Source organism: Solanum lycopersicum, chromosome 10, assembly GCF_036512215.1.
Source record: "Solanum lycopersicum chromosome 10, SLM_r2.1".
Taxonomy (NCBI): Eukaryota; Viridiplantae; Streptophyta; class Magnoliopsida; order Solanales; family Solanaceae; genus Solanum; species Solanum lycopersicum.
The window spans coordinates 54,608,854-54,633,404 of record NC_090809.1 but is presented as its reverse complement, the minus strand read 5'-3'; the positions used below and the strand labels follow the sequence as shown (position 1 = coordinate 54,633,404).

Sequence of the window (24,551 nt, the reverse complement as noted above, 5' to 3'; positions counted from 1 at the left end):
TACTGTGTGTCCTTAAGAAATTTAATCCCCTCACTGTACCCAAGGTTATGGATTAATTTCTCCCAAGATAAAACGGATTAAACCTGTTAAAGAAATAGCGGTACCTCAAACTTCTTTAACTTCAACGAACTTAAGAACAACAACAAGTCATACAGACTCAGTCGATCGACACTTTGATTTTATTTGAGAGAAAAATAAATGCAGAGAAAGAAAAATTTTCTGTGTTTGAAAAATCAAAAATTGACTTCCTTTTATAGCCATTTTCAGCAAGGAACATGTCTGTTTAGTGAAATATGTTCAGACCCATTTTATCCAGAAAGTTGTGTCTTATGGAAAAAATAACAACTTTTCGAAAAAATCTGTCTGTTAGGAAAATAACTACTTTTTGGAAAGTAACGACTTTTCGGAAAAGTAACAACTTTTCGAAATGTTACCGTTACCCGCAAATTTATAAGAGATAATATTAACAGGATTTATTTGATTTAACAAAAATTGATTAAATAAATTTTATCCAAAAAATTTATCAATCAATCACATCATTTGCCAAATTCAAATTCAAATCCAAAGCCAAAGTAGTTCCCTTACTTTTCATATTCTCTCTTTTCTTTTTCCATTCACACTTGCTAAAACTCAACAATCCCCCACATGAATGGGGAAGGCTATTGTTAAAACATATGCATGAAAAAACTTGTGTGTCTTGTAGGTAAAGGTTAATCGCATCTGGATAAGTAGGTTTCCCTTTAAACTTTCGTAGTGAACATATATCGGATATACTCGGTCAATCGGTAGATTTGATATCTTTGAACCGTCGAGCTTTGATGTATACCTAGACAATATATGTCACACAATCAACCCTTGAACTGTTCTTAGTTCTCATTGTTTTGTTCGTTTCAGCCATGAACACATCTTGGATAGTAAGTGCTTAAAGAACTGGCCTTACCGGATTCTCCTTGAAGCGGCTTACACTTCACACTTACATAGGTGATTTCTAAATGTGTTATCCCATAGATACACCATTTGATATTCCCTGTATCAAACTTAAAACCATTAAAAAGTCCTTATGTCTTTATCCTGGTTACTAAACATTGTCTCATCATGAAAATGGACCATAAAATAATAATAATATTTTTTTCCTTTGACAATGTTGAACCGTCATCAATGACTTTATTTTATCTCCTTGAACCTAGATCTTGGGATCTCCAGTCTTCTAGGTAGAGTTACCGCCATGATGACTTGTTCTCGGCCATAATTCCATTTCCGTCGATGATTTCTCAACTCCCTCTCTATTTAGTTCTTTTGTAAGTGGATCCGACACATTATCTTTTGACTTCACATAGTCAATTGTGATAATTCCACAAGAGAGTAGTTGTCTCACAGAGTTATGTCTTCGTTTTATGTGACGAGACTTGCCGTTATACATAATGCTTCCAGCCCTTCCTATTGCAGCTTGACTATCACAATGTATGCATATAGGGGTCATTGGTTTGGGCCAAAATGGAATATCTTCTAAGAAATTTCGGAGCCATTCAGCTTCTTCACCTGCCTTGTCTAAAGCAATGAATTCAGACTCCATTGTAGAGCGAGCTATACATGTTTGTTTGGATGATTTCCAAGATATTGCTCCTCCACCAATAGTAAAAACGTATCCACTTGTGGATTTTGTTTCAGTTGATCCAGTAATCCAATTTGCATCACTATATCCTTCAAGAATGGCTAGATATCTGTTGTAATGTAAAGCATAGTTTTGAGTGTCATCTAAGTATCCCAAAACTCTCTTCATTGCCAACCAATGATTATGATTAGGATTACTTGTGTATCGACTCAGTTTACTGATAGCGCAAGCTATGTCTGGTCGTGTACAATTCATGACATACATTAAGCTTCCCAATATGCTAGCATAGTCCAATTGAGACTGACTTTCGCCTTTATTCTTTGCAAGATGAAGATTTACATCAATTGGAGTCTTTGCCCTTTTAAAATTCAAAATTTTGAATTTTTCAAGTATCTTTTGAATATAATGAGTTTGAGACAATGCTAGACCGTTAGGAGTTTTAAGAATTTTAATTCGTAATATCACATCAGCAACTCCTAAATCTTTCATATCAAACTTACTAGCAAGCATACGCTTTGTAGCTTTTATATTAGCAATGTCTTTGCTCATTATAAGCATATCATCTACATATAGGCATAAAATAACTTCCTGATTTGGAGTATCTTTAATGTAAACACATTTATCACATTCATTGATCTTAAATCCATTTGACAACATGGTTTGATCAAACTTTGTATGCCATTGTTTTGGTGCTTGTTTCAGCCCACAAAGTGACTTAATAAGTTTGCACACTTTCTTTTCTTTACCAGGAACTACAAAACCCTCAGGCTGTTCTATGTAAATTTCCTCTTCAAGCTCTCCATTTAAGAAGGCTGTTTTCACATCCATTTGATTAATTTCAAGACCGTATACTGCAGCTAGTCAATTAACATTCGAATTGATGTAATACTAGTCACTGGCGAGTATGTGTCAAAATAATCAAGACCTTCTTTTTGTCTAAAACCTTTGACAACAAGTCTTGCTTTATATTTGTGAATAGTTCCATCGTCTTTCATCTTCCTTTTAAAGATTCATTTTGAACCCAAGGGTTTGTTCCCTGGAGTAAGATCAACCAACTCCCAAGTATGATTGCTTAAGATTGATTCAATTTCACTATTAACAGCCTCCTTCCAAGAGGTTGAGTCGCTAGACAACATTGCTTCCTTGAATGTTTGAGGCTCACTTTCAAGAAGAAATGTTACAAAATTTGATCCAAATGAAGTAGATGTCTTTTGACGTTTACTGTGTCTTGGACTTTGTTCATTTTGTTCATTCTCTTTTGGTTCTTCTATGGATTGTTTAGATCCCCCACTAGATGACTCAAGTCTAGTTTTATACGGATAGATATGTTCAAAAAATTCAGCACTATCTGATTCCATTACCGTATTATCATGAACATCTGGATGTTCGGACTTATGAACCAAAAATCGACATGCCTTACTGTTTGTGGCATATCAAATGAATACACAATCCACAGTCTTAGGTCCAATTTTTACCCTCTTGAGTATAGGAACTTGGACTTTGGCTAGACATCCCCACACTTTGAAATATTTCAAATTGGGTTTTCTACCTTTCCATTTCTCATATGGAATTACATTTGTCTTTGAGTGAGGCACTCTGTTAAGTATCTGATTTGCTGTAAGGATAGCTTCACCCCACAAGTTCTGTGGTAAACCTGAACTTATAAGTAATGCATTCATCATTTCATTTAAAGTTCGATTTTTTTTTTCTGCAATTCCATTAGACTGAGGAGTGTAGGGAGCAGTAGTTTGATGGATTATTCTATTTTCTAAACATATTTCTGCAAATGGAGATTCATATTCTCCACCTCTATCACTTCTGATCATTTTGATTTTTTTATCTAAATGATTTTCAACTTCAGTTTTATATTGCCTAAATGCATCTATTGCTTCATCCTTACTATTTAGCAAATAGACATAACAATATCTAGTGCAATCGTCAATAAAAGTTATGAAATACTTTTTCCCACCACGTGATGGTGTTGACTTCATGTCACAAATATCAGTGTGAATCAATTCTAAAGGATTTGAATTCCTTTCAACAGATTTATAAGAATGCTTAGCATACTTAGATTCAACACAAATTTGACATTTTGATTTATTGCACTCAAATTTTGGCAAAATATTTAAGTTAATCAGTTTTCGCAAGGTTTTGTTATTAACGTGTCCCAAACGTTCATGCCATAAACATTTAGACTCAAGCAAGTAAGAAGAAGCAAAATCTTTATTCATATCAACTGCAATTACATTGAGTTTGAAAAGGCCATCACTAAGGTAGCCTTTTCCTACATACATATCATTTTTGCTTACTACTACTTTATCAGAAACAAATACACATTTAAATCCATTCTTGGTCAGAACTAGAATTGAAACTAAATTCTTTCTCAATTCTGGAACATATGAGACCCTATTCAAAGTCACCACCTTGTCTGATGTCATCTTTAATAGGACTTTGCCAGTTCCTTCCACCTTTGCAACAGCGGAGTTTGCCATAAACAATTTTTTATCTGTAAGTGCTGGAGTATATGATGAAAATAATTCTTTGTTGGCACAAACATGGCATGAGGCACCAGAATCTATCCACCATTCTCTTGGATTTCCAACCAAGTTACATTCTGAAAGCATTGCACAGAGATCGTCCATTTCTCCTTTGGATTCAGCCAAGTTTGCTTGATCTTTCTTTTTCTTGTCCTTCTTAGGACCCCGGCATTCACTAGCCCTATGACCATGTTTACCACAATTAAAGCAGTTTCCATTGAATTTCTTCTTAGGAGGATTGCTTTTTGGACCAGATGCTTTCTTTCTTTTCTTTAATTTTGTGGAATCTTCTTCAACAAAATTTACTCCAGATATTGCTGAATTACCACGTGACCTCTTTTTTGCAGCCTTATTATCCTCTTCGATTCTCAACCTTACTATGAGATCTTCAACAGTCATCTCCTTGCGTTTGTGTTTCAAGTAGTTTTTAAAGTCCTTCCACAATGGAGGTAACTTTTCAATAATTGCAGCCACTTGAAAAGCATCATTCACAATCAATCCTTCAGCAAGGAGATCATGGATTATGACCTGCAATTCTTGAACTTGGTTGACGAGAGTCTTACTGTCTATCATCTTATAGTCCAGAAATTTTGCCACAATGAATTTCTTGATTCCGACATCTTCTGTTTTGTACTTCTTTTCTAAAGCATCCCAGAGTTCTTTTGAGGTTTTGGCATTGCTGTACACATTGTACAGATCATCTTGCAGACCACTCAAAATATAATTTTTACACAAAAAATCTGGGTGTGTCCATGCTTCTGTTACCAAGAATCGTTCATCAGCCGGAGTTTCATCTGACATAATAGGAACATTCTCATTGATGAACTTCTGCAGACTCGACATAGTGAGATAGAAGAACATCTTTTGCTGCCATCTCTTAAAGTCGACTCCAGAAAACTTTGCAGGTTTCTCAGCCGGTGCTAAGGCAGCATTTGAACGATTATGTGCAACCGTTGTTGTTGCAGCACTTACTGTTCCAGCATTTGTTTAACTTGAATTAGTCATTTTTTTTCTGTCACAAATGGCAGATAAATTAAGTATTTAAAATACTAACAGTAAAGAACAAATTTTTACACAAACTGTTTCTGATTTAACGATAAAGTTTTTATGTTCTTTTAATCGTTAATCGAATGAATTTTAAAAATTCAAGCAGAGTAGAAAACCATAAAGGTTTTAATCTCCAGAAACCTCAAATACAGAAACTGTTAAATTTCTTAAGATTGTTATTCTTACAACAACTTGTATTTATAAAGTTAATAAACAGAAACAGAAACAGAAATAAGATGAAGCAGAAAATAATATAGAATACAAGAATTAATCCGAGTCCACAGAAACTAATGTATGTCCTTAAGAAATTTAATCCCCTCATTGTACCCAAGGTTATGGATTAATTTCTCCCAAGATAAAACGGATTAAACCTGTTAAAGAAATAGCGATACCTCAAACTTCTTTAACTTCAACGAACTTAAGAACAGCAACAAGTCACACAGACTCAGTCGATCGACACTTTGATTTTATTTGAGAGAAAAATAAATGCAGAGAAAGAAAAATTTTCTGTGTTTGAAAAATCAAAAATTGACTTCCTTTTATAGCCATTTTCAGCAAGGAACATGTTTGTTTAGTGAAATATGTTCAGACCATTTTATCCAGAAAGTTGTGTCTTTTGGAAAAAATAACAACTTTTCGAAAAAATCTGTGTGTTAGAAAAATAACTACTTTTTGGAAAGTAACGACTTTTCGGAAAAGTAACAACTTTTCGAAATGTTACCGTTACCCGCAAATTTATAAAAGATAATATTAACAGGATTTATTTGATTTAACAAAAATTGATTAAATAAATTTTATCCAAAAAATTTATCAATCAATCACATCATTTGCCAAATCCAAATCCAAATCCAAAGTAGTTTCCTTACTTTTCATATTCTCTCTTTTCTTTTCCCATTCACGCTTGCTAAAATCCTACAGAAACTTGCATGTATATTCTACTACTATTATATGATTCGTCCCAAATCATACATTCTACTACTATTATATGATTCGTCCCAAATCATCAGTTTCTAATCCAACCAATTGAACTGGAGTGCGTAGCCTAGAGTATATGAGATGGGTCCATAAAATTTACCTTGTGAGTTCTTGTTATTGTTCTTTATTTAGTTTCTCTAACCACTACTTATAGTGAACTTTACCTTGCTGAGTACATGTTATTGTTCTTTATTTAGTTTCTATATCACATGTAATATTTCTATTATATGTTTTTAAAGATCCACAAGGTAAAAGGAGTCTTCCAAGTTCCATATACTCAAACAAGGCCACAAGAACCATTAGCTGGCCAAATCTATCTACCCAGAAAAACAATAAATATTTGAAAGGAAAAAATGTGAATGTGTTAGACAAAATTGTCTTTGCGACCTCCAACTACAAGTCAGTTGGTACTAAATAGACATGGATGATAGGTTTTTCCCTCGTGCTACAACAGTGGAGAACGTCTATGGATTCTATTTTCGGAAACCTATTTCATGTTTTCAACTATTCGCAACTCTATCTCTAGCCTCAGTATCAGAAACTTCAAGCAATTCACTTCTTCTTCTTCGACTTGTTAGAGAGCGATTGAGAATACGCAGTTCCCTGCATAAACACACACAAGGAGATCGAGATCATACCGAAGTACAAACATAAAAAGAAATCATTTTAACATGATTTTAAAAAACTAGACGTAAAATATTTCCAAAAGTAAAATAAACCACCACAAACCTCAAGCCATTCATCCGTGGATGCATCTGTTGTTGCTGTTCCAACTTCAACCTTTGCCTTTGGTGCTCTCTTAGTTTTCTATACATACATCAAAGAAAGAAAATCAAAGGTTAAAAGGAAAAGGACCAACAGAAGTGCAATATACACTTTTTGGACTTAAAACACACATTTACAATAAGATTGTCTCGGCCCCATAGGTAAACCCCTCGTACATTTTGTGCTCTTAAAGTAATGCCCTTATATGTATGGATATATCTAACTGTCACCGCCAGATCAAGTCTCAGTCAGTACCAAATTCTGAAGATTGTTGATACCAAACTAATCATACCATGTCAGGAGGATAGGGGTGTATGAAAGGAAAAGTATAACCCTAATCACGAATGAGGCCATTCACACATGTATTTATCAATTCACTCAGTAATTCTGATGCACTAGCAATATTCTTCTGCTCTCATGAGGTGCTTATATGAAGAGTAAATGTAATCACCTTTGAGAGATTTTGTATCTGACCACGAATCCAGAATCCAAGAAGGGCAAGGAGGGCAATTCCAAGACAAAACAAGAAAACAGACTCAACACTGAGAAGACCACCAGGCTCAGTCACTTCAATAGTGCCATTGTAGAATGTACTTTGAAAAGGGTTCTGGTCTATCTCATAAACAATAATACCGACAAGATCAAAGCTTCCGGGCTGCAACATTAAATAAAAATTATTCAGAGTATGAACCAACAGCAGCATTTAAGTGTGAGCAAACGAAGTACAAAGATAAGCAGATAACAAAAGAGAAAATCAGTACAAATGTTTGCCAAGCAACCAACCTGCATAAATTTGCTGACAGCAAATATATATGGGAAAGTGGCCTGAGCAGAAGGTGGAACTGTAGCATTGTTAAAAGCCTAGGAAATGGGAGAAAATACAAAATTAGCAAGGTCTCTAACACAAATCACAGTGAAATAGCATGAAAATAGAGACTAATTTGAACAGGAACTCCAGATTAACAACAGATGTTCACAAGAGCTTTCATCCTGTAAAGCATAATAAAGCAAACGTTGCCATTGTGACATATATATTGTACTTTACTTTCAAGATAATTTTGAAGTGATATTTTCTTCTCAAATAATTTACCATCTGTGTTACTTTAAGAACAGATCAATTTCAGTAATATACAGAAGACTAATGATAAACCTAAAATTATATCCAAGGAGCAATAATAATAAGAAATAAGACAAAAACCCAAAAAGGAAAAAATTGTTTCAATCGTGAGAAGAATGAGTTTTGTATATAAGCTCATTCAACTGGCAGCTAACCAGCTCACATCCCTTGTTTTTCCACCCCGGGTAGGGGTGGGTATTATTAGTCTCAACAGCTTCACCTTAAATTTAACATTCATTTTGAATGATATGTAGTATGCACCATCAAAATTGAATTAGTCACCAATATCGGCAAAGCACACCCCCATGCTTTATAGGAGGAGCTCATTCCAGCAACTGTTAACTCCAATTCTCTATTGAATCACGGACAGATTAATGGCAACTGAACTTAGTGCAGCTTGAAAAACAGACAACATACACTACAATCAACGACATGCAATCCATGAAACACTCTGTATAAGAAAATTTATAGAAAGCCCTACACATCTTCAGAAGCTTTTATCGAATTTATATTTTATCTATCCATGTCAAACAGATAACAATATAATTAACGTTCCAGTTTCTAGGGTATTTCTGTAATATTTCATTAAACTTGGACTTTGCACAAACAGTGGAATGTAAACTTGGACTTTGCACAAACAGTGGAATGTACTTTTTAGGTGAAGTAGTAGTGATCTAAACTTTTCTACGAACAAGTCAAGAGGCTCAGAGCAATCGCAATTCATGTCTATTGCTTGATCATTCTTGATATCATTTTACAATAGAAATACATTTTGGAGATTTTCATATGCATAAATGTTTAATTTACTTTTTTCATTTTTCACATTGTAAAACTGAAAATGATCTGCTCATTCTCATCATCCTAAATCAATGTGAATTAACCTAAATATTAAATAATGACCTTATTATTCATGGTACTAAATGTTCAAAGTCTTCTGACCACCAACTTTTGAGAAAATCAAAGCAACCCATTTGTTAAAACCAGAAAAGTTAAGGGCCTGACAACAACTTTCTTGAAAATTGGCTTGCTATAAAAGCAAGTGCATGAAACTTAAGCTAAATAAGGAAACTATTAACCTTAAGGTTTAAAGTCAACATGAAGAAACCTTAAATAATATTGAATGTGACCCGAAGAACTCAAAACTCAGTGGATAGGTAAATTCCAGCTTAATGAACCAAAATAACAAGTAAATTAAATTTGAGATGAGAAGTTTTTCTTTCAGCATAAAGGACATAATACACCACAAACATTATGGAAGAAGCAGGGTGAGTCCTGATTTCTACCAAAAAAAAATCCAAACGATTACCTGTACAGACAGATTTTGAACCAAATAGCGGTGATCAAAAGGAAGGTGAACGCTGGCTTGGATTGCAATGATATTCAAACTTGAATCTCCTGTATTAGGCAGCCAAAATTTGGAAATGAATCACTAAAATTAAGCACTTGAAAGGGAGGATAAATACACTGAAATACCAAAGGATTACCATCATTTTTCATTCCAACTAACAGCTCACTTTCCTCACCAGCTGCCACTACTGCAAAGATGATGAAATATGTTCAGAGAGATGCAATTCTTAAACTATAAAGTACTACTCACTCAGTTTCAATTTTCAAAAAGAATGACATTCTTTCATTTTTAGAATGTTTCAAAAAAAAATGACCTCTTTCTTTTTTTGGTAACAACTTTCCACGTGGCATGTTTAAGGCCACAAGATCAAAGGGCAATTTTGTACATTTGATCTACCTATAATTTAGGACCATAATATTCAAAAGTCTTCTTTATACTCTTAAACTCCGTGTCAAGTCAAAGTAGGTCATTCTTTGTGAAACGGAGGGAGTATCATTTAAGCAAAAGATTAAAGATAGAAAACAGGAAGGGATTATACCCTTAGAAGGGTTTTTGGGGAAAACACAAACCGTCTCAATCCCAGGTGCGGGACTAAAACTATCACTGCCAAAATCCCGGACATCCTCATCAACAATTCCAAGATCTCCTGCTTCTCCAGTGCCTTCTACCACATCTGTTTCAGGGTCGGATTGACATCTAGCAACTATGAAGAAAGTCAATACAATAAGAAACCAACATGAAATGCAGGAAATATTTGAAAGGGGGACTCCCTCCTAATAATCAACTGCAAAAGAAGAAACACTAATAAGCAAATCAGCTACACAAATCCTCTGTAACCTTTCTTCTATAATCATGCCCAAAGTCTAGAAGACAATAGTCAATAAGGTATGCAAACCTCAAGAATAACTAACTGAAAACTGAAAAATCAAGCAACTGAACTACTCTATTAGGTGGGATCTATGCATGCATCAACAGTTCTTTCCCATATCATATATAAAATGAGATTATCAAATCAAAGACAGTTAATTTAACTCTACCTTATTACTAGTACAGCGTTTCCACTATCGCCACCCACAGCACAATTCAAAATCCAATTTTTCTCCAAATACTAAATTTTGCTTTAACTTTCGTTTCCAAATGGAGAAGATTATCAAGGTATGTAGCCTTAGCATTCAGAGACAGATTTACTCAACGAAGACAAATCACATATTCACACCAATTAGAACGATAACATAATTGGAAACAAATAGATAAAAAAATTTCAAAAACAAACAGCAATAGGCTGATATTTGCCAGTGATTTCGAATATCTAGAGCATCTCAACTTTTAACAGTAAATAGGCACCTCGATTGCATCGAATTGAATGTCAACTTCAAAGATCACAAAGAAAATTAGAAGACATTGAATAATATACAAAGGAGCGATCTGGATCTGAGGAAACTAACCTTGAATGAATGGTGCAGAGAAGAGGATGAGAGCGAGGAAAACAGAGAAAACCCTAATCGACATTGTAGATCGAAGATGAAGATGGAGAGAGCTAACAGAAATGTAGAGCTGAGCTAAGAAGGACCCAAAAAAAAAAATAAAGCCCAGCAAAAGCAGCAGTTTTTGTCGTTTTTCGGCGACGGTAAAACAGAGGAATAGGAAGTGAATCTCGTCGTGTTACCAAATACGAAGATCCAAAACCATACCAATACGGGGGCCCAACTTAACTTTCCAATTAACCAACGTTTTCTTTATGGAAATATTAGCTATCCTATTTTTTTTTTTTTAAAAAAAAAAAAAAAAAAAAAAAAATATATATATATATATATATTAACTTTCCAATTAACCAACGTTTTCTTTATGGAAATATTAGCTATCCTATTTTTTAAAAAAATAAAATATATATATATATATATATATAATTGTTTTCATTTTTTAATATATGGAGGCACATTTAAATATTAAGATATTCATTAATTTAACAAAAGTTTACATTTGAATTTTTAAATCTGAATCTCAGCATTTTAAATTCAAACCATAAAGCTCATTTGTTTGTTTTTTTTGTTTTTTTTTTTAAATCTTATTGGATTTTTAAAAAATAATCTAACTGAATCAAATTTATACAAAGAGTTTTAACCACATTCATTTAATAAGCTCTATTTCATATTAAAATAATGTACAACTTCTGTTTTTCTCTCTCTCCCCTGATGTCTCTACCTCTCTTTTCTTAATCAAATAATTATTTTTTTTTCTGTTGAGCCTATAAGTTTTCATATCTTTACAAGTATTTTTTTTATACTAATAATTTTTTGAAATGTATTAATGTATGTCGAAATCTCTTGTTATCATAACTTTTCTTGGGTGTATTGATGTATACTATTGGTCAAGATTAGAAATAGCTATGTAAAACATACAATAATATATATATATATATATATATATATATATATATTAGAAGTGTTTTATTAAAATTTTATTTTACACCACTAATTTTATTTAGATGTTTTGATCATAAACATCATCTCTGAGAATACACAAGATATACATTGTTATTGTTATATTATTACTAGATTAATCAACGCTTGCTTCTATATTGTAAATAATGGAGTGTTTTTTTTTTTGCTTTTGGTCTTTTTATTTTGATTATCTTTATTTAGTTACTTTTTGTTGCATCCATTCGCAATTTAGGAGAGTGCATTCAGTTTTTCGATTTGAATTTTTTTATTTTTTATTTTGAAGAAGTGTAACACAATTCGAACCAAAATAAATTTAATTTGACTTGATTTTTTCTCTTTTTCATTTGGATTTTTTTGGTTCAATTAATCGGTTATGTCAATAATTAAAAACAGAATAAAGACAAACCATCTTAGACTATACTAAGCAACATTAGAGATCGAGTATAATTTTTTTTTCTTAATATAGGTTAAGAATTGAAATCAAAATTGTTTGAAGTGATGAGGCAAAATTGAGGAATTACAAATAAGAATATAGATGGTTATTTCAGATATTTTCATTGTTTGTTTACATCCATACACTAGGCTATTTATATAAATGACTAAAGTGCTAGTTACAATAATCAAAGCAAACCAACTAATGAGCTCACACAATTTATCCTTACAAACTAATTCTGTTATGTAAGTAGCTAACAAACATATACTATTCCACAATGCTATGTAACAGTAACTATAGCTCTTCTCTTCAATGCACTGCTATGCAAATTGTCAATTCCTCAACAATATATACAATTGCTACAGCTTTAAATAACAATTTCGAGTCTAGTGGTCATAAAAGAAATTCTTAAATTGAATTAAACAAAATAAATAACCAGGTAACAACTTATGTTGGAATCCAATTTCATGGGTTGCTTAATGGATTCTTCAATTTATACAAATCCTACTTACGATTCAATATAATTCAATTCCTTTATAAAGAAAAACCAAATTTTAAATTAAGAAATTACCTCGAAATACTTATGCAACTGAGATATTGTGAATCAGTAACACTAACGGCGAGAATGAAAATAGCGTTGTGCATATATTTTCTGCAGCAAGGGGAAGAAATATTGAATTGAAATTGGGTATAGGGTAAGGTGAGGAAGTACAGTAAATTGGGTTTAAGATAGAAGGATCAAAACAGTATAATGATTCTAAAACATTAGCGGCTCTACTTAAACACTAAAACGTTACTTGTAATAACGTATTCCAACTTTAACGTCAGTCCTGTCAGTTTTGATCCGTTGCTTAGCAGAAATTAAAACATGGCTAATATGTTATTATTAACAATGTTTATATTAGTTTTGTAAAATTTTAAAAAAATATAGTATGATTATAAATTGATTTAAATAATAAATTATTTTGATAAAAAAATTTGCTAATGTTTGATTTCTTGGATTAAGAACATTGTAGGGGTATGCTAGTGGTTTAACCCGCAACTAAGCTCTTCGTTGTGTGTTGATAGAACGATTGTTTGAGTTTAGGGATGCAATAGGGCTGGTAAGGGCGGGACAAATAACTTGCTTAGATTTGATCCGTCCTATCCAATCCTATTTAGCATTTTTAAAAATAATTGACCACGTCGAGCCCAGCCTTGCCTCGTCCCACCCTGTTTATACGTTTTCTTATTTATTCTTTTGCAATAGTCTTGTAAACAAATTTCTCAAGTTTCATAAAAGAAATTCTCATTTTTCCCTTTTTATGTAACTGTAGATTTTCAATATCAATGTTTTAGTATAAATTATTTGTAGTTTATATAGAATTAGTTCTAGGAGAAGTTGCCACACCATGCAAGTTTATATATGGAGAGAGTATTTATATTCAAAGTACAACCATAGACACACGTCTTTTCTTCAATCTCTTTTTCTTTATTGAGCTGTTTTGTTACAGCACGGATTGATTTTAGTAGCAATGTAGCAAAAACATAGTGGGAAGGAGTAGTATTAAAATTAACATTGTCTATCAATTTCCATCCCTAGTTTCCTATTTTTGTGTGGGAAAATTGGTGTGGTTCGAATGGTTCAAGTGATGGATAAGACTTGAGAGTATCTTTCACTAGAAATAATTTCCACCACTGCTACTTCAGAGGAAGAAGTTCAATGTTATCCTGTCCCTACCAAAACATATTCTTGTTCTTGTTCTGGAGATTAAATCAGCCATCAATTTATGGCCTCAACATATACAGAAAATGACATATCCTTCCACTCTCTTAGAATCATTTTTAACCTTATCCATCCACCACATACCACAACTCTGCACCAAGCTTTACATGCATATTAATAATGTTTTGATTATTATATTCTCTCTACGTGTACATGAGTTAGTATTAAAAGTATTTTTTTAAAGTAAAAGTGATCAGATACAGATGTTCTGAATAGTAACAGCAGTTTGTTAGCAGATAGATAAGTGAAAGGTGGCCATTTTTGTTTCGGAAATGGCAACTTCTTTAGCTTCTCAACTTTCTGGTCCAAAATCCGCCATTGCCTTTTCCACTCCACCACACTTTTCTGGTCTCCGTCCATCTTCTAATTTCAAGCTTGACAATACTCGCTCTTTTTTCCAAAATGTGGACTCTCACAAAGGTTGCAGACCCGTCGTCTCCATGGCTGGCTCCGGCAAGGTATATAAAACTTTTACATTATACATTTGGCTTTTGTAGATTTCATCAGTTTGTTAGGCTCTGTGTGTAATCTGAATTGATACAAGTTATTAGAACAGAGTATGGTACAATGACTGTATTGAATCACTTGTACTGAGCAAACAGCAACTGTTTTCAACTGTGTCTTCAATCCAAACTAGTTGGGGTTTACTACATGAATCCTCTATATTTGTTCTACTCTATTTGAGCCCCTTTCTTTTGTTTATGGGACTACTTCAATTTCCCACCTTAGCACACTAGATTAGGCTGGTTGGCTTCTTCTTTATAAAAACAAACATCCAATGCAACATGGTTGGATGTCTGATTATAGTTTTCTTCTTGTTTGCAGTTCTTTGTTGGTGGCAACTGGAAATGTGTAAGTACATCTTATGCCCTCTTGTCAAGTTATGCGATTGAAATTTGGAACCCCTCTTTTTCATAATGGGCGGTGGCGTTTATTTCCCTATGGTTTTTATGTTTTTATAACTTTGTCAATATTTCTCGCAGAATGGAACAAAGGACTCCATAAGCAAGCTTGTATCTGATCTGAACAGTGCGAAACTCGAGTCAGATGTTGGTGAGTTCTTCAATATTGCTCACTTTCTATTGCCTCAAGCTGTATATGCATATCCAGCTTTCTATGAAGCTGTCTCAATGACTTTCTACCCTATTCAGATTTTGATCGCAGAGCAATCTTTGTAAGCCTGTTATAATTGCCACTTTGTTTGACCCTAGTTTGCTGACTACTACTTCTCACCTACATTCAATATTGTTTGTTGTGCATATCCCTTATATAGTGCTTATCTAGGATGATATCTCGTTTTTGTCAAGGCCACACGGATGACACCGTGCTCTTTGTTTTATACTTGTATTTGAAATCTGAAATGATATCTTTCCTCGTCTTGGTAATACTGGTATTCAGTTTTAATGAGAATGAAGTTGATTATGCAAGCATTAATGAAAAATATAGAAACCTTATAAGAATTGTGAAGATTTGCAATCGAAGTGTTCATGACACTGGCCATATCTACATGTCCTGTTGATACTTATTCTTTACAAACCTAGACGTAGAGATACGTCTTGGAAAAGCAAGTCATCTTTGAATGTTCTGGCCACTGGATTTAGAAGCAAACTCATGTTAATTAGCCTACTCAAAGTGGTGTTGCAAAAGGCATGACAAAGGCACACAAAAGATGATGCTTCTGTTTAGGGGATTCCTTTTTCTGTTTCTTGTTTGCAGGTCTGTTGCATTTTAGATGATTCAGTTGTTCATCCTACTGTACTCTCATTCTCTTATTTCTTTCTTTGCTTCCCAATATTCACTCTGTAGTATCGATAAAGATGTAATACCAGTATTTTTAATTGGATTGTCCATGTCCAAAGTTTCATGAATGTTTGGTGCTGATAGCACAGTCCTTCCAGAGTATGCACCGTAAGGGTTTTCGGCATTGTGATATCATATCCGTGTATAGATAAAACACTCTCTCTACCAATTATATTGATTTGCTTCATCTTCATCAGTCAACCAGTCAAGATTGCTGAAAATATTATTAGCTTATAACATTCATATAGTGATTTTATATTCTGAATCAGTTGCTATCACAGAATAATATGTTCTACTTGGATACTTGCAGATGTGGTTGTTGCACCTCCCTTTATGTACATTGATCAAGTGAAGAGTTCACTAACTGATAGGATTGAGATTTCTGGTCAGAATTGCTGGACTGGCAAAGGTGGAGCTTTCACGGGTGAAATCAGGTTAAGCTCGCATGTAAAATTGAATTTAAATCAACTAATGCGCCAGAGTTGCTTTGTTCCTCGCTATATGATGGTTTTTGGTAATTCAACAGTCTCGTTTCGAATGTTAATTTGCAGTCTTTCCTAATTTACTGAAAATCCAGACCAAAGTTTACTTCTTTTTCTTTTATATAATGATGATGTCCGGCTCAGCAAGGCATACCTCTGACAATTCTACTTGATATCTGCTACCTCTCACTGGCATATGTATCTGGTAACTTTTTTCCCGAAGGCTTAGTTAAATAGAAGTAATGACCTAGCATTTTTGGGTCTTTGGGTATTTGAACTCTGATAAAGATAGGTTCTCAATAGCCTTCTCACAACCAAACTATAAGGGGAAATTGCCCCATTATAGGAACGACAAGATGGCTAAGGAATCTTTACAAGTTTATTCTTCCTGATTTTCAGCGTAGTTTTAATTGGTTGTGTCCTTTCAAGGTGTATCAAAACCAATGTTTTTCTTGTCATCCTAATGAAAGATTTTAACTATATTTTCACCAATAAGGCCTGCATGACATGGCTGTTGAGATCAGAAGTTTCTCTTTGTGTTTTCTCCGTGGTTATGGTTATCTTTTTTTGAGTAAAAGAGGTAAAACTGTACTAAGAGCCGAATCTACTATTCGAAAGGAGAAAAAGAGTAACCTTGTTCTTCTTGCAAGGGTTCTAGGATATCAAACAGCGAATCTACTTATAGTAATTCTTCTTTACACCAAAAATGGAACAAAAGCATAGAAGTCATCTTAATCTTCTGGACAAGCCTGACTATATCTTCCAAACATCTTGATTTTCTTTCCTTCCAAACAGTCCACCAAATACAAGCCGGAATTTTACCACATCAAGTAAAGAGTGCCACTTAGATGGGTAATTTTTCCCATCTGTGTTTCCAGTGCCTAATACCAGCCAGCGATCCAGTATGATTTAAAGCTGTGTATGAAGATTTGACATTGTAGATCTGGCTTAGTCATGTCAGTCTTTCTGGTTGATCAATACTTCCAGAAAATTGCTTCAGTGTTATGAAGAAATTTGAAGCCTATTGATTTCCCAATTATCCGTCAAGAAAAAGAAGATAATACTGAGTAGTGAATTTAGTACAACAATATCCACCATTGTATTTGTATTTCATGATCAATAGCATTACTATGTAGTCAAGGTATTGAATAAAAAATAAAAGGGAATCTGTTATCTGATTGTCCTACAAGGCAACATTTCCATAAAAATATAAGCCAATGCTTCTTTCCGCCAATTAGATGTGGAATCCAACCTTAAAAGTTAAACTCCACTTCAAGAATCCTATTAGAAGTGCAGTTCATTAGGTAAATGGACGGCAGAGACCGTCATTTCTTCATTGTTCATTGTGTATGACTTCAAAATATATCATAGATCAAATGTGGACCCAATTACTCTCCTTTTCGTGTAACTCATCTTCAATTTATAATATGTTTTATTTAACATATGTAGCGTGGAACAGTTGAAAGATATTGGCTGCAAGTGGGTCATTCTTGGTCATTCTGAGCGGAGACATGTAATTGGAGAAAATGATGAAGTAAGGCTTTGCAAGAATCATTTGATTTGTGAATGTTATGGAAAACTAAGCAATTTGTCACAAGTGAAATGAAGTAAAACATTTGCTGGTTCTTGATGATACTTCGTTGTGTGTTGAGCTGTTCACCTTCACTAAGGACTTGACTGGGCCATTCTCTTGTGCAGTTTATTGGGAAGAAGGCCGCTTATGCCTTAAGCCAGAATGTTGGAGTGATAGCCTGTATTGGAGAGCTATTGGAAGAAAGAGAAGCTGGAAAAACTTTTGATGTATGTTTCAACCAGTTGAAGGCTTTTGCCGGTGAGATTTTGTTGAGTATAGTCTTTCTTGCAGAATCTTTCATCTCATATTCATGGGACCTATATATGTATATGATGTTCTATTAAAAACTAAGATTACTCACTGGGGGCAGGGATGAGGGATGGGATAGTCATTTATATCCATTGCTTTTGGCTTAATGAATTTTCTCCCTAAAGCTAATAAAAGTGTTCATGTGAAAGCTTTATATTTCTTAGATCTGTTTGATTGACATTTCTGTGATGTGCAGATGCTTTACCAAGTTGGGATGATGTGGTCATCGCATATGAGCCTGTATGGGCCATTGGAACTGGTAAAGTGGCGTCACCTGAGCAGGCTCAGGAGGTCCATGCAGCTGTTCGTGATTGGCTAAGTAAGAATGTTTCTGCAGAAGTTGCTTCTAAAACACGCATCATATATGGAGGTAATGAATTTGAGTGTTGAATTTCATGTAAAAAATACCTTTTCCTCTTCTTTCATGCATGCAAATAGAGATTGCATGAGTTGTTAAAATTTAAGGATTTCAGCCATGTTGTGATTTGTTATTGATATGTCAACTAGATATCGTAAGAGTTCCCCGCTTCCGCTTGGTTGTGTTGAGCCGTATCAAAATTACAGTAGTTAACTCCTCTTTTTGTTTTTTTATACATAGGGGGGATGGGGAAGTGAACACCTAACTCTTTTTGTTGAATTCTTATTTGTTTGTCTTTTGAAGAATTCTTTTTTTTTTTCTCTTTTTGTGAGTCACTTTGACACATTGTTAAATTGAGGCATATCTAACCTGTATTTGGTGCCTCAAAATCCTGTCTCCCTTCTGTTGATATGCCTAGATTTTTCGTGAAACTGAATTGTAATTTGCCTGTTTCATTAAACTGTAAAATTTTGATAGGCTCTGTGAACGGAGGCAACTCTTCTGACCTGGCAAAGAAAGAAGATATTGATGGCTTTCTAGTTGGGGGTGCTTCTTTAAAGGTTATCTTTTAATTGCTAAGTACATGCATTTTGTCTGGAAAATATTTTATAGTTTCCTGTTTGCCTGTAACATGCAAGAACTGTATCCTGGACCAAAATTGCAAGAATTAACACATGGTTAAGTTATTAAATTTGAGCTGGACCTAGATTTTATGGCATCCCTTGAGAAAGAACATCATATCTAGAAAATGTTGTTCACTGTGACTAGTATTGGGAAAAAATTGTCGCTCATCGTGACTATAAGTGGACGGTGGACCTACCCTTTATCGTGGACACTAAAAATTCTTTGGTGTTGGTGCAACTACTGCAAACACTCTGGAGTGCCAAAGTTGGTTTAGAAAGAACTCTATTGATATGTGGAGTTCGATGTGAAGATCATTGGGACTTGGGATTTTGATGGAGTGTAACCAAAGCAATATCCCTAGGGCTTCGCTTCAATGGTAAGAGCACAATGCATGACACATAGGTTACACTCATGTCAATAGTTCGACTCTGCCAATGGACTAAAGCCGGTAGTTAAGTAGAGACGGGTAAAGGGACAACCATTATCCACCAAGTTACAACCATGCATCAAATGTCCCTCCGAAATTTTTTTTGTTATCACAAAAAGATGATAGAAGGTAATCAGCCATAGGTGGTGGTTGTATCTTAGAAATTTACATGGAGATAGAATATAAAAATACACATTGCGATTAGTTTCATTAACTGTGTACTAAACCAACTCCTCTGTACTGGATATTTCTAACTTGTTGTGGCTGCATCATTTATTCCAAGTAGAAATTCTCCATTGTTTTTGAAAGGGTATGATTTTTGAAATGCGCCGTAACCTTAATATTCTGTGTTTCAGGGTCCTGAGTTTGCCACCATTATTAATTCTGTAACATCCAAGAAGGTAGCTGCTTGATCATTTGTCATGGGTTGTAGTCGTGGAAACAAATGGCGTAGAGAAATAGCAGTGCTGGAAGCATCAGATGGCTAATTTACGAAGGAGTTTTATCTAGTGGAATTTTGGTAACTTCCCAACTCATCTTGTATAACTTGTTTTCCATCCATCTCATTTCAATAACACACTGAAAGCAAATTGTGGAGCTTCAGAGTGTAAATTTTTTTTTATAGCAGGGCTTGGATGTGTTGTATGTTCCTCGACTCTAATTATACCAAAGTTCGTTGAATTCACTTGACCCCTCCCAAGTCCCAACACAGAATAAATATCTATGCTTCAAATGAGAAGTATGGTCAATTAGTACATTTTCTGCTGCTTTTTTTTTTCTTGGAACTACCTACAATTTGACTTCAGATGTTTGAAGGCACCTTTGTTCCCAGAATTCCAGTGCACTGCACAACATGGTTTTATCTCAAGCATATCATCACTCCAGCATAGTAAGTAAAGTTTCATTAGTAGAAATTCATATTTGATCACATCGTCTTGGAGTTAAACTTATAAAAGTGAAACTCAAGAATAGTGTTCTAGAGTTAAAACTTTTATAAGTGAAGCTCCATGACAGTCGAAATTTGAACGTATACAGTCTTTTTGCACTTGATTTGTAATAGAGAAGTAACTATTTCTAAACTACTTTGCAAAAGTTAATTATATTTCAACAAGGTGGCGTAAAGGTCTACTTAGTATAAGTTATACTTGGTTTAATGAAGTATGGGTTAGGCATACTTGACAAGTTGGAACATTAAATTGACGCAAGTCAGGAAATTTAAGTGAGAACAGAGCATATGGACAGTGTTTGTTGGAAAGTAATGAAAATAAAATGGGAAAATAATGACATCAAGAATTTTACGTGAAACCCTCTAAATAAGGAAAAAATCACGGGTTAAGAGGAGCAACTGATATAACTATAATAAGGAATTTTACACTGTGTAATAACGAATATAACACTCTGAGTGACTACTACACACTAAAAAGGAACAACACTTTTGATTTTCACCTAACTAAAATATCGCTCACACTATAATTTTCTCCACAGACTATTTTTCTTGTATAGTCTATGGAACACCTCACTTTGCTCTCAAAATATTTTTATTCTCTCTAACTTGGTGTGTTCTACAAATGAGTAAAAATACTCTATTTATAGAAGGAAAAAATTATGCCTATGTCACTAATGACATAGGTAAATATAACAAAGTCAAAAAGGGTTGCAAATCTTAACAATTTGTCAACTACCAAATCTTTTATTTTCAACTCTAATTACTATTCCTTTTTGAAATTACTTGTAGCAATTGAATAGCAAAAGTTGACCAAAAATATGGGATGGACTCCACAAATTTCCTCCTGAAGTCCATTCACCGGAAGGAGGTATCTCATCTTCTTTAGAGAAACCTCATACCCACAAGTTCTTTGCATAACTCGAACTTGTCTTTCGGTATCTTCTTGGTCAACATATCTGCAGAATTTTCATTTGTGTGAATCTTTTTGACGTGAAATGATTCACTCTATACTTCCTCATGAATTCAATGATATCTGACGTCGATGTATTTTGTTCTTACATGGTACATAGAGTTCTTGCTCAAGTCTATTGCACTCTGGCTGTCACAATAGACAATATACTTTATCTGATGCACATCAATATCTTGAAGAAATTGTTTTAGCTATATTATCTCCTTGCTAGCTTCAGTAGCCGCAATATACTCAATTTCAGTAGTAGATAGTGCAACACAATTCTGCAACTTCGACTACCATGATAAGTAAATAAATACCCACTAGTGAATTTTTTGTTATAAAGGTCACCTACCATATCAGAATCTGTATAGCCTTTCAAGATTGGATTTGATGCTCCAAAACACAAGCATTCATTTGAGCTTCCTCTAAGATACATGAGTATCCATTTCACAACTTCACAATGCTCTTTTTCTGGACTGTTGAAAAATCTCCTGACAACACCAACTGCGTGAGCAATATCGATCTAGTGCATACCATTACATACATTAGACTTCCGACGACGGAGGAATATGGAACTTTGGCCATGCTCTCTTTTTCCTCCCAAGCTGTAGGACACATCTTCTTGCTCAACTTCATATGACCAGCAAGAGGTGTACTAACAGGCTTAACATTCTTCATATTGAAGCGCTCTATTACACGTTCAATGTACTTCTTCTGGGACAAATAAATCTTCCTTTCATCTCTGAGACGAGTAAATCTCATGCCCAAAATTTATTTGGCATGACCCAAGTCTTTCATAGCAAAAGACTTATACAACTCTTTATTCAACTCGTCAATCTTGGGAGTATTCTTTCCCACAATCAACATATCATCCACATATAGCAAGAGGTTGATAAAATCATTGTCTGAAAATTTTTGTACAAATACGCAATGATCTGATGAAATCTTCTTATAGCCTTGGTCCTCCATAACAAATTCAAACTTCTTGTACCACTGTCTAGGAGCTTGTTTTAGGCCATACAAACTCTTTTTGAGTTTGCACACAAATTTTTTTTTACCTTCTACTTTGAAGCCCTCAATTGTTCCATATAAATCTCTTTTTCTAAGTCACTGTGAAGAAAAACCTTCTTCTTATCCATCTGTCCAATCTTTAAATCATACTAACTGTCAAACCTAGAACTGTGCAAATCGAGGACATTTTTATAACAGGAGAAAATATTTCGTCAAAGTCAGTACCCTTCCTTTGACCAAATCCCTTAACAACCAGTCTAGCTTTGTATATGGGTTTCAACTTATGTTCTTCAACTTTAACTTTGAACACCTACTTGTTCTTCAAAGCTCTCATGCACTTAGACAATTTTACCAACTCATAAGTGTGGTTCATATGCAAAGAGGTCATCTCATCTTGCATGTCTTCAATTCATTGATCTATGGCCTCCTCATAACATTTAGTTTCTCCCCCGTCAATGAGTAACACATACTCATTGGGTGAATAACGGGAGGAAGGAAACCGTTGTCTTGTGGACCTCCGAAGCAGAATATTTGATTTGTCCACAACGTTATGAGCAAGAGGATCATCAATAACAATATCATTGTTATTATCAACATCAACATGTTGATTCGATGCATGATTATGGGCGTCACCATGATCAACAAACCCAAAAAAACCATGTATACTTATGTGAGGAACTTCATCATGATGAATTATACCATCAGAACTTGAGATTCTACCTTCTTCGCTTTGTCAATATCTTCAATTGTTTGATTCTCCATGAAAATAATATCAGGACTTCTCACAAGTTTCTTTTCAATTCGATTATATAGCCTGTAACCGAATTCATCAAGGTCATATCCAATGAAATTGCATTGCCTTGTCCTGGCATCTAACTTTGACCTCCTATCTTTTGACACATCTACAAAAGTTTTGCAACCAAACACTCTCAAATGATCATAGTAAACATCCTTCCCATACCAAACATTATTTGGTACATTTACAAAGCAACAACAAGAGATAGATTAATAACATATGCAGCGGTCAATAAAACCTCACCCCAAAATGAGTTCAACAATTTTTCTTCCGAAAGCAAACATCTAACTCTTTCCATCAAGGTCCTATTCATCCTTTCAGTCAAACCATTAAGTTGAGGAGTCTTAGGAGGAGTCTTTTAGTATCTAAATACATTAATGTTGCAATATTCGTCAAATAATCCACAATATTCATCAAAGTGAAAATTCTGCAGATATGCTGACAAAGACGATACCGAAAGACAAGTTCAAGTTATGCAAAGAACTTGTGGGTATGAGCTCTCTCTAAAGAAAATGAAGATACCTCCTTCTAGTGAATGGGACTGGAGGGGGAGATTTGTGGAGTCCATCCCATATTTTTGGTCAACTTTTGCTATTCAATTGCTACAAGTAATTGTTAAAAAAAGAATAGTAATTAGAGTTGAATATAAAAGATTTGATAGTTGGCATATTAGTAAGATTTGAAATCCTTTTTTACTTTGTTATATTTACCTATGTCATTAGCGACATAGGCATAATTTTTTCCTTCTATAAATAAAGCATTTTGCTCATTGTAGAACACACCAAGTTAGAGAGAAAAGACCACTTTGAGAGCAAAGTGAGGTATTCCATAGACTATATAAGAAAAATAGAGCGTGAGCGATATTTTAGTAAGGTGAAAATCAAAAGTATTGTTCCTTTTGAGTGTGTAGTAGTCTCTTTGAGTATTGTATTTGTGACTATAGAGTGTAAAATTCTTTACTATAGTGATATCAGTTGCTCCTCTTAGCCCGTAATTTTTCTCTTATTTAGAAGGGTTTACACTTAAATTTTTGGTGTCATTATTTTTTCATTTTATTTTTAATACTTTTAACATATATCTTTTTGTGCTTGTACGCGTTTTTCCAATAGTGTTTTGCAATAACTTTTTGTAAGTATGAAAAAAAGTAAGTTGTAATTGCAAAACAAATAAAGAAAAAGAAATTATTTGTTCAAATTGAGTGTCATTATGTGTATGCATGTTTCTCAAATAAAT

The 24,551-nt window shown here is 34.1% G+C and overlaps 2 protein-coding genes across 5 annotated transcripts; one reads left to right on the top strand and one right to left on the bottom strand.

The window, feature by feature from the left end:
• Positions 1–6,489: 6,489 nt before the first annotated feature.
• On the bottom strand, positions 6,490–11,119 carry LOC101253329 (translocon-associated protein subunit alpha). The gene is made up of 8 exons (XM_004248626.5): positions 10,847–11,119; positions 9,940–10,104; positions 9,538–9,588; positions 9,360–9,448; positions 7,720–7,797; positions 7,388–7,591; positions 6,901–6,978; positions 6,490–6,774 (listed from the first exon to the last, which is right to left on the bottom strand). The coding sequence occupies exons 1-8, from the start codon at positions 10,908–10,910 to the stop codon at positions 6,724–6,726; spliced, it is 780 nt and encodes a 259-aa protein (XP_004248674.1). The 5' UTR covers positions 10,911–11,119; the 3' UTR covers positions 6,490–6,723.
• A 3,012-nt stretch (positions 11,120–14,131) lies between these two features.
• Positions 14,132–24,302, top strand: LOC101250846 (triosephosphate isomerase, chloroplastic). 4 transcript variants are annotated; one of them, XR_003244037.2, is made up of 10 exons: positions 14,134–14,498; positions 14,866–14,892; positions 15,024–15,093; positions 16,151–16,274; positions 17,772–17,856; positions 18,021–18,153; positions 18,401–18,574; positions 19,040–19,122; positions 19,970–20,133; positions 23,752–24,302. XR_003244037.2 is itself a non-coding variant. In XM_004248617.4 (9 exons), exons 1-9 carry the CDS (start codon positions 14,313–14,315, stop codon positions 20,024–20,026), a joined length of 939 nt encoding a protein of 312 aa, XP_004248665.1. In that variant the 5' UTR covers positions 14,132–14,312; the 3' UTR covers positions 20,027–20,298. The 4 variants fall into 4 exon arrangements, 1 of the variants encoding a protein (XP_004248665.1); XR_011212210.1 differs by lacking the exon at positions 23,752–24,302 and adding an exon at positions 20,242–20,298; XR_011212209.1 differs by lacking the exon at positions 23,752–24,302 and adding an exon at positions 20,239–20,298.
• The last annotated feature ends 249 nt before the right edge of the window (positions 24,303–24,551 follow it).

Excerpts from the sequence above, each read along its gene's own strand:
- LOC101253329 (XM_004248626.5), bottom strand. The coding sequence starts at position 10,910 with ATGTCGATTAGGGTTTTCTCTGTTTTCCTCGCTCTCATCCTCTTCTCT. Across the intron at positions 9,589-9,939 it reads CCCCAAAAACCCTTCTAAGG|TAGTGGCAGCTGGTGAGGAA; the intron begins GTATAATCCCTT and ends TCATCTTTGCAG. Across the intron at positions 7,798-9,359 it reads TTCAAAATCTGTCTGTACAG|GCTTTTAACAATGCTACAGT; the intron begins GTAATCGTTTGG and ends CCCATTTCCTAG.
- LOC101250846 (XM_004248617.4), top strand. The coding sequence starts at position 14,313 with ATGGCAACTTCTTTAGCTTCTCAACTTTCTGGTCCAAAATCCGCCATT. Across the intron at positions 15,094-16,150 it reads GAAACTCGAGTCAGATGTTG|ATGTGGTTGTTGCACCTCCC; the intron begins GTGAGTTCTTCA and ends GGATACTTGCAG. Across the intron at positions 17,857-18,020 it reads TAATTGGAGAAAATGATGAA|TTTATTGGGAAGAAGGCCGC; the intron begins GTAAGGCTTTGC and ends TCTCTTGTGCAG.